Source organism: Ziziphus jujuba, chromosome 9 (assembly GCF_031755915.1).
Source record: "Ziziphus jujuba cultivar Dongzao chromosome 9, ASM3175591v1".
In the NCBI taxonomy this organism is placed as follows: domain Eukaryota; kingdom Viridiplantae; phylum Streptophyta; class Magnoliopsida; order Rosales; family Rhamnaceae; genus Ziziphus; species Ziziphus jujuba.
This window is the reverse complement of record NC_083387.1, coordinates 7,918,374-7,928,534: the sequence shown is the minus strand read 5'-3', so window position 1 is coordinate 7,928,534 and position 10,161 is coordinate 7,918,374. Positions and strand designations below refer to the sequence as shown.

At 34.3% G+C, this 10,161-nt stretch overlaps 1 protein-coding gene and 1 long non-coding RNA gene across 2 annotated transcripts; one reads left to right on the top strand and one right to left on the bottom strand.

Moving 5' to 3' along the window:
- The first annotated feature begins 14 nt into the window (after nucleotides 1-14).
- LOC112492843 (uncharacterized) lies at nucleotides 15-477 on the top strand. Its single transcript, XR_003057280.3, has 2 exons — nucleotides 15-156; nucleotides 244-477. It is a non-coding gene; the product is annotated as an uncharacterized LOC112492843 (long non-coding RNA).
- Nucleotides 478-1,255: 778 nt separating this feature from the next.
- On the bottom strand, nucleotides 1,256-9,907 carry LOC107426514 (fatty acid amide hydrolase). The gene is made up of 21 exons (XM_048481387.2): nucleotides 9,464-9,907; nucleotides 9,245-9,323; nucleotides 9,005-9,114; nucleotides 8,845-8,905; nucleotides 8,201-8,391; nucleotides 7,921-8,050; nucleotides 7,696-7,773; nucleotides 7,460-7,607; nucleotides 6,852-6,964; nucleotides 6,693-6,768; nucleotides 5,868-5,939; nucleotides 5,573-5,624; nucleotides 5,023-5,100; nucleotides 4,833-4,916; nucleotides 4,605-4,708; nucleotides 4,208-4,300; nucleotides 3,036-3,104; nucleotides 2,399-2,463; nucleotides 2,154-2,215; nucleotides 1,649-1,744; nucleotides 1,256-1,567 (listed from the first exon to the last, which is right to left on the bottom strand). Exons 2-21 carry the CDS (start codon nucleotides 9,321-9,323, stop codon nucleotides 1,508-1,510), a joined length of 1,821 nt encoding a protein of 606 aa, XP_048337344.2. The 5' UTR covers nucleotides 9,464-9,907; the 3' UTR covers nucleotides 1,256-1,507.
- Nucleotides 9,908-10,161: the final 254 nt, after the last annotated feature.

The window sequence follows — 10,161 nt, the reverse complement described above, 5'->3', positions numbered from 1 at the left end:
TTTATTGTATTTTATGTGGAGTCTTATTGTCTAGCAAGATAGATAATGATAACATCACCATTTCCCGTTTTATAGTGTAAGGAATATCTTTTCTAACATGTCAATTTGCAGCTTCACCAATTGTGAGCTTCGCTCTATGGTCCTCGTAGACAGAAGGTTAGCTTTTGAATTTTCAATAAAAACCAGAGGAATTGCTGCTTGTGCTTGTATAGGATGCTTATATAACCTTCTCTCGTATTCCAGCATGACAGGATCAGATTCCTCAACAACTGATTATCCAGGAAAGGTTCCTTATGGTGTGGATCTCCCTAGTGACGTTGCAAATGAGAATTTTGAGAAAGAAAACCCTTAATTTTATTTTATTTTTTTGGATTTACAAAATGGAAAAGAGAGAAAAGAAAAGGGGTTTCCATGTAAGTCCAATTCCAAGTGATGAAACCAGTCATAATTTCTGAGAATCTGGCTTTTTTCTGTATCTGTACGATGTATATGTTGTTGTATTTCAGGTATCTCACAAAATTTATACATAGAAAAATGGTGTGTGACAATGCAGCCCATCATAAAGGGATTGAAAAGGTTCTGCCTTTGAGATATCTGGCATCGCACAAGATTAACAGAGACGATAAACTTTTTCGTTATATCTAAATCAAAACTGATGAGAAATTGTTAAATCTAAATCAAGTGGTAATCTGTTTTGCCATTATTATTTTTATTTTTTATTTTATCAAAAATAGTAAATTTTTCTTGTGCTTATTCAGTCCATGAGGTCTCCTGGGCTTCGGCTTGTTAGTTCCATTGATTGTCCACATTCATCATAAGACAAACATCATTTTCTTTGTTGCAAGCTATTTTCCAAACAGTAATTGCCCAAAAAAAAAAAAAAAAAAATCTCAGAATTTTTGTTGTTGCTACCCTTGCCTGTTGATGCAATAGATTGCTGAAAGGAACTGGAATAACCACAATATCTTGGAACTGGCAAGGTGTTCTCCCCTTGGTCTATGTGGATTAGGGCAAAGAATATTAACCATACAAAATGGAAGATATATTCAGGAGATATTTTTATGGACCTACAAAACTATGTACCATCCAAATGGCATACAAGATAAAATGGAAAATAGAGAGAGTCAATTTAGCAATGACAACGATAGGATATTTCCCACCAATCATATATTACTCGTGAGTTATGAAATTTGGTTGTTGTATTTGAACTTTCCCTGGAGAGGGAATACATTAAATACTAGACTATGGTCCACTAGGATTAAATTCTTTTCGTACTTTCAGAATATTTCAATATTGATGGGATAAGAAGGTTCATATGAAATACAATAGTTGTTTGCAAGGGCAGATTTATTATCAAATGGGATCATTTTCAATATACACTACACAACTGTGTACGGAAAAGGTCTCTCCATACTTCAAATTCATAAATTGTCATTTACCAATTACCGTATCATATAATTTGTATCTCTTGCAAACATGATAACGAGCCGCCAGCAAAATCACAAAGTCAGCCATTCAGAACATCAAAATATGAAACAGGCCTCTTCTTGGATTCTGCAAATAGTTCCTGAAAACATGAAAACAGTGAAAAGTTAAAGCCTTCATTGTTCCTTCATTCACTGGAAGGTTAAAGACAGACAGTTGATACCTCTATAGCAGAAGCCAAACGCAAAATTGATGCTTCGGCCCATGGACGGCCTATCAGTTGCAATCCTATTGGAAGCCCTTGTTTGTCATACCCCACCTGAACGTTATTCGCATTGATAAAAAAGGACAGAGAATCAGTTGAATAGTAATACACATAAGATGGTATAGAACATTACAAGTTCTTTCTGTGTTCACTGAATTATTTCATTATGAAATATTAACCTAAGATAATGGATAATGGATATTAAGCTATATATAAGTATTTTTTTGGAACCCATGACACCAAGAACTAGACCAAATTGGTCGGTTAGTCAATTTTCTGGATGAATGCTCTTTCTGTCTCAGGCCATGAATTACTAGCATAGAAGAATAGCAGCTTGCTCAATTGGTAATGAAGGTGGAGCCCCTTATCCTGAACTTGTTTATGCTAAGACTAAGAGTGACATCAAATTATCTGTTACAAACAAGCAGTGCCCTTTTCTAAGAGAAAAATGTATATCACTCACAGGCACAGTTATAGCAGGAAGTCCAAGAAGATTTGCAGCAAGGATAAACCGCATAAGGTAGCCTGAAACAAAAGATTAGAATGCATCAGAAACATTGTTAGTTGAAAGAATTATTTGGCTTATAAACACTTTCAAGATCATGCATTTAGGAAGACAGCAAATTATTATTCTGCAATTTTGTCTAAATTATGAGAAGAATGGGCAAATATTATCTGAAGTTGCAACCAGGATGTAAACAGTCAGACCTGTAACATGCATATCTGTTTCCCCATCTTTAAGAGCACTAGATGGTATTTTGGGTGCTGTCATGCTGTTATAAAACAAAGAGAAAAGCATATCATATAACATTTCAATTGAAATAATAAAGTTTTTCATAATGAAATTTTAAACTATTGAAATGGATAGACAATAATTTATATGGTGAATAAATTATTTTTCCAGAAGTAGATATTCATACTATCTAGTTAAAGGTCTATAAATTAAGCAAAGTATTAAATAACAAGTTTTGAGAGGGATCTCTACATATGGTTCTCAAAAAACAAGAGAGGGGCCTATAGAAAGTAACAATAACTAAAACTGTATAAAGTCCCAAGTTACATGAAGGAACTTTTAAGACCCTTTAGATCTCTTAGGGAGTCTCAGACCCCTCAGACCTTGTGGTGTCTCCAAATCTGAGATTGGGCATCACATCCCGCCCTTTGAACTAAATTTTGATAACAGCATCAGTTACCAAAATATCATGTCATGGAGACAATTTTGTTTAAAATAGATTTTAAAATTTAACTTGAACCTATACCCTAATTCGGTCCATTAAATGAATTTGTTGTAATTCAACTAATCGACAGGTGTACCCACTACTCCTGTAATAAACTGCTCACATACCCGGTTGTTGGGGTCACTATGACATCAACCTTTTTGAATATCTCCATGTGATAGTACATAATCCTTCTCCTGAAACAAACCAGACAAAGACTAAAGTATAAATATCCAAACAACTAGAAGATAAGAGATTCTAGTAGGTTTTACAGGAAGTTATACATAAAAAGAGAGAAGTATAATAACAGCGCTAAATTACAAAACACTTGTCAAATTCATGAAAGTAGTATCTCCTATTCCTTAAATCCCACAAAAGTTGATGCCAGAAGGATGCCAAAAGTTTAATTCTACCCAATTATAGTAGCACAAAAAGCTCAACATTTCACACATAATATATGCAGGAAAAGAAATATTCTTGGAAATTTTTCATTTTCAGGTTTATCATGTGGGGACAAGCAATACTGAATAAAGTCTTACATGGTACTAAAAGATGAGTTGCTAGAAGTAAGATTAAATCAGTTGAAAACTTGACCATCTAGTTTAAGAGCTTATATGTTTCCAAGTGCAAGAGCAAATATGAAAGTTAGAAGAATCTTGCACATTGATTTATAATTAATTATTTCAAGCTAGATGCTTCTAGGAGAAAATTGGCTAGGGCTTTGTAACCGACTCTCAGTAAGAGATAAATCAAAGCCTTAAGATAATGCAACCCTCTGCAGAAAATCAGAGAAGTAATGACATGGAAACACATGGGAAATGGCTGTTTAGAATTTTAGAATAAGGTACATGAGGATGGGTTCACATGGTACATGCTATTATCTACTTATCTAAGAATGCCAACTTACTCTTGGTTATTTTCTCTGAGAAACCAAATTAATGTTTTCTGAACGATTTGAAATGTATACTTATATTGGCAGTTACTCAAATAATAATTCTACTTGAGGTATTCTTCAAGGTGGAAATTTAAGTAACACCCTTTAAATAATAATTCTATTCCTCTTTCACATCAAGATGGAATTTAAATTACTGTTTTTATAGGCTCAGGCTCAGCATCTTGGAAAAGCTTTAGAATCCAGCGCACATCCAAACACTGCTTAATTAGGTTTCGTCTAATTTCGATTGCTTGTGTGGTTTGTATGTCATACAAGTGTTTTCTCGAAAAAGGTATTCTGACTTTGTTACACATAACTTGGATACCAAATCCACATGAAGTATTTTTATTTAATATTTTGCCTCACCTAAGACACTGGGCAGCAACATAGTTTGCTGCAGAAAATGATCGAAAAAGTGCCATACTAGTACGAGTATCATATGTCAATCTTGAACCTTTCCTGCAATCAAAGAAATCAAAGAAATATATATATATATATATATATATAGGGAGGGAGGGAGGGAAAGAGAGAGAGAGAGAGAGAAACAGTACCAAACCCAAAAATATTTGCATAAATGGAAAGACATTGTAAACATTTTTATGATGAAGGAACAAATGGACTATTTTAAACATTTCAGTTATTTATGTCAAGACGATTCAATTGTTATTTAGGTATTAAATCTATCACTTCTCTGCCAAAAATAATAAACAATTAAATATATAAAAAAATAATAATAATAAAAAAATTAAAAAAAATAACAAACCCATCTTCACAATCTGGATTCAATGAACACTGTGTCTCAGATCCAATCGAAACAAGATGAGCGCTGCGCATTTCTTCCAACTCAGGTACAACAATTTCTACCATCTTGAAAAATTATAATAAAGAAAATTTTGTGTCTCAGCTTAAGTATATTGAATCTCTAGTTAAAACATATTATCAATAATAACGGATTTCAAAATATGAACCATGTGATAATAGCAAGACTTACTTCACAACCATGGGTCTTTGACAAAAGATTAAGAGCATCCTCACATTTTTCAGAAATATCGGTTGAATATACATCATTAAACCACTGCAGAAGAATGGCATTATGAGTATATACTTATATAATTTAAAACATGCCAGTTGATATATAAGAAAAATGAGTAGAATCTACTTCCATAAGAAGGGGCTATTACCTCTGTATACTTCCCTAGTCGCATGGATCCTAAAGTATTTGAATTGTCACAAGATAAATTTGGAACACAAGGTGGGCCCTACAAAAAGTGAACACTGATTACTTTGACATATGGACTAGGAGAGGCAGACAAATTAATTATTATGGAGGAGTAAAAGCTGGCCAAAATTGTCTCAATCATCAATAGGGAAAAAAAAAAAAAAAAAAGAAAGGGTCAACATCAGCAATAAAAATGCGCATGATCCATAACAAGCTCAAGTTAATGAGTTGAAACCAGTCTTACCAAAAACAGTGCAGAAACTGAAACTACCTTATCCATCTATGCTCGTGCACGACTAGATTTAAGTAAGATAAATCATTAAATCCTAAATCCAAATATTAAGTTGTTGCATTCTATTATGCAGTTATCTTTCTTAATTTTCTTTTGTTCCATTCTGGTGGCCAACAAGGTCACCATTCAAGAGATGCATAATAAAAGTAACATCTTAATAGTGCAATTATTTTTCTAAGTTTATGGGCAAGTATTCAGTAGGAAGGATTTTAAAATATACCGGCTTCAAACTAATTCTATCTGCAAGAGAAGAGCCCAAGATTGCCGAGTACCTGATAAATTATAAGTTGATTTAGAAAAGCAAAAATAGTAACTATCAGAACAAACTGAAAACAAAAGGCAACTATTGAAACCGTCTGGTGAGAAACTCGGCAACTCAAAGTAAAAGAAAACCTGTTACAAGGATGAGAATCTCAAGACAAATAAAATATGTATATATAAACCATCTGATTAGAAACTCAAATTTGATGCAACTAAAAATAATGGAAAACCAGGTACAAGCATGATTTTCTTACACTAGCATTACATCCTCCACTGATGATGCAATTGGTCCAATAATTTCCACAGTCCCAGAACCACATAATGACCTGTGAAAGAAAAGAAAGAATAACAATATATATCAAATTATTCTTGTTTGATAAAATCTTATTATAGGATCATATATGTACATAAAACAAAAGTGAACAAGATAAAATATTCCATTCAATTACTATGAACTTTCTTAACTATCCATGTGTGAAACTACGTTCATGTTGTAAGGATTCTGGCCTTTCTAGGGGTGAGCACAAAGTAGCAGTTAGACATGATATATCCCAAACTCAACCAGATCTTTTGACAGTGAGCATTTTGATTTCCCTTTGTCTCATTCTAAAGATATGATGTCCCAAATATAGGTTCTAACTGACACAACATTATTAGTAGATGCTGTGTATATTAATGCAAAATTCATTATAAACACTAAAGTGCATGTACCCCAATCGGCTAGCCGGTACGAACAGAAAATTCTGAATTGATTATCAGATTAATAGCCATTGCATGCACATTTCTATTTAACTTAGCACGAAGGCCAATAAGACGCTTGTCAGGCAAATAATTAGAAGTTTATTTATGTATAATGCACTATAAAACGAATTGTCCATTTTGACTTACTATATATTGATAAATTAAGATTCAGAGTGATTCTGCACAGAACATCTCCAATTAAAAAGCCATAAAGAAATATCGGAGGCTGGAGAACAATATCTGGTTCCTACCATGACATCATGTTCCATTTGCAAAGCAATGCAGCAGAAAAGGAGCTAGTGGACTTTAATCTTGAACCTAAAAGTAAAAGGGCTTACCCTCCCATATCAGTGCGTCCATATGTTGTCTTCAAGCCCACAACCCCACAAAGGGAAGAAGGTATACGCACTGAACCTGCTCATTTACAATAAATAAGCATAATTAATGCTAAATATATAAGAAATAAGTGCAACCCTTTCAAATTAAATTTTTACAACCTCCACCATCTGTTCCAAGCGCTGCAGAACATATTCCAGAAGCTACAATTGCTGCTGGGCCTGAGGAAGATCCGCCTGTATACCTTTCTGGTGCATGAGGATTTCTTGTTGTTCTAGACCACCCAACAATTATACAATTAAACTTGGTACATAAACATTGGACTCAGATAGTATAGCAAATCATGTAACAGATGTTAATCAAAACTATTTGCATTTATCTCCTAAACAAACAGATGGTGCAAAAGCATATGGATCATATCAGCATATAAGACACCTTCATAATAGTTAAAACTGAAAATGTTTCTACTGAAAAGAAGAGGAAGATAAAGTTAATGAAGAAAGAGTAACTAAAAGATCTTCATTCCAAAATAGCTAGGTAGGCATGCTACAAGATCAATGACCTTTCTGCATTGTTCATTTATACCTTAAAAAATAATAAGCCCCAAAATCTTTGTTACAACAATAATTACTTTGAGCCCTTCCAAGTCATAAGATATGAATATTTTCATCCTATACCGAAGCTATAACTAAATAATTTCGAATATACAACTCTAGCACTCCAAGGATTTCTTACTAATCAATATTATATGTGCTTAGGAAAAACTTACCCATAATTTGGATTGTTTCCAGTTGTTCCCAGGCCCAGCTCATGCATATTTGCCTTCCCTACAAAAATGACACCACAGCTACGCAATCTTGAGACACACACTGCATCCTTCCTAACAGAGCGAACCTCATGCATCCAAGTTGTTGCACCTGTCATTATGGAATAATATCTAAGTTGTTAATATATACATATATATATATATATACACACTAAAGAACATGGTGAATGTTATCACACCCTTAGAAGCATGGGGATAGCAGTCTATATCATCCTTGATTGCCACAAAAATCCCATCCAAGATAGACAATGGGCACCCTACAAAATAAAAATTAATAGTTGTCATATGTATTATGCAAGTATGCATCTATTTCCACCACCATCAACATAAATAGACACATGGTTTTTTTAAAATTAAATATACATAGTGCAATCTACCAAAACATGGTCACCACTTTAAAGTACCTTCTTCAAACCTCCTAGTTGAAGCAGCAGCTTGCTTCCTGACTTCCTCGGCATCAAAAGAAATCAACAAAGGTTGTGCGGGTTTCTTACTGCTGAACTCCTTTATAACTGAGATTATGTGCCCTGCAACCTACATAATTTGCAATTCAGTTACAAGCAAATGAAAATTTGTTCTTACTGCTGTAACTCCTTTATAACTGAGATTATGTGCTCTGGACCCTAGATACTTGCAATTTCAGTCACAAACAAATAAAATTTTGGGGAAACAACATCAACTTACTGTGGTTGGTGTTGCATGCCCAGAACGATAAGCATATGCATAATCACGTATTTTCCAGTATCGGAAAGATGGGGATGAATCCCCATTCCAGCAGCTAGCAGGATCATATTGTGGAAGGGATTTCAAAGCTAACTCAACTCTCTCTTCAGGTTTTCCTTCTTCATCAAGCATGACAACACCAGGCTCGGGTTCTAATTCATGCCACACTCAAGCTATCAGTTTTTATGGATGAGCTCTATTACACTTTCCAAACCACAAGATAAGCAATTTGTTTGATTTTCAGTTTGACATTTCTGTCCCAGCCTTAGTTTCTCTATACAATGATGTTTCAAATTTCATCTTTTCTAACACAATAAAATGCAACGCAACGTATGGATCTTTATCACATCTCTTTCATACATTGTAACACAAAAGGACATCAAAAGCAAACAGTCTGTCTTAAAGCAACAGTTAAAATAATTGATCAAACACAAGTGAAGACACACGATCACACTTAATTTATGTGACATAACCCATAAAGGCTAAAGCAGGCAGCGGAGGGAACTTTTAAAAAAGGTCCCATTTCGGCCATCCCTGTGCCGTCCATCCACGTGGAGCAGCCCAAATGGAAAACAGTAACAAGAAAAGGGAGTACAGAAGAAAACCTTGGGGGGGAAATTCGGGTCTAAACATGGGTGCCTCTGGTATGTCAGTGTTCTGCATCAACTGCAAATTGTAATACAGACAGCCATTTCATTTCATAACTTTTGATCAGAAAAAGCCAAACAATTTAAAAAGGCAAAAAAATAACTGTATACAACAGACCTCATCAAACTTATTCTGCTTCTTTAAGAAAGATACAATCAAAGGACCAATCAACGGCGTTTCGATAATCCAAACGAATAACTTGAACACGAACCCTGTCAAATGTGGAGCTGCAACAAGCACCATACAACCATGTACTAATAAGTTTCAGAACAAAAATCAAAACACAGAAACCCCACAAACACACAACCAAATCTACAGCAAAACAAAGCAATGTATACACAAAAATTTGAAAATGACCTTGAATGTCTTCCTGCTGGTATTTGACGGCTGACATATCAACTTCTTGCACTGGCACCATTACTCGCTTCTTCCCCATCTGTTTTAACACCACCACCAGGCGAAAACAAAACAAAAACAGACACAGAGAAAAATGATCGAACAGTTAACGTGCAAATTCCAACTCCCAAAAAAAATACAGCTTTGCCAAGCAATCAAAAGCTAAAGAACCACACCAACCTTTGGATAGGAGAGGAGGAGGGGTATCTGAACCAATCTTTATTTTTTTTTTAGAGGACAAAAGAGAGCGAAAGAAGAAGAAGAAGAAGAAGAAGAAGGGCTTTGGGAGTGTCGTTAAGATGGTTGGTTGTTGAGGAGGTTTAAAGGGCGATTAAGAGCTATAATTGTCGCTTTGTGTTTGCCCATACTGGTTTGGAAAAACGTCCATTGACGCATATAGACGAACTAAGTCAAACCTCCTCAGCCTCGCATCGTCCGAAAAACTCAATTCAATGGTTGTACATTGGATCCGATCATATGTTCCGACCCGGTTTATTGCTCCTTAATTTCTTCCTCCGGGTACCGTAACGGTCCTGAACTTCAACGTTTCAGAAAATAACGATGCGACTAAACTAATCGCTGATATAGTCAACTAGTCAAACTAGTCCCAAAACCTTTTCCTTTTTTCTTTTCTTTTTTTTTTTCCCATAAATTAAAATCAAATATTGTTTTTCTTTATTAAAGTAAATAAAAATTCTATTTTTTGTTAGGCCAAAGTGAAAAAGGATTCTATTTATTAAAAAAAAATGATTAATGAAAAGATAATGAGAAGTAATTTATTAACATAATACTAATAATATCATAACAAATATACATATATATATATATATATATTTTATTATTCTTGTTCTATCAACTATGGCGGGAAAGAATGCAAA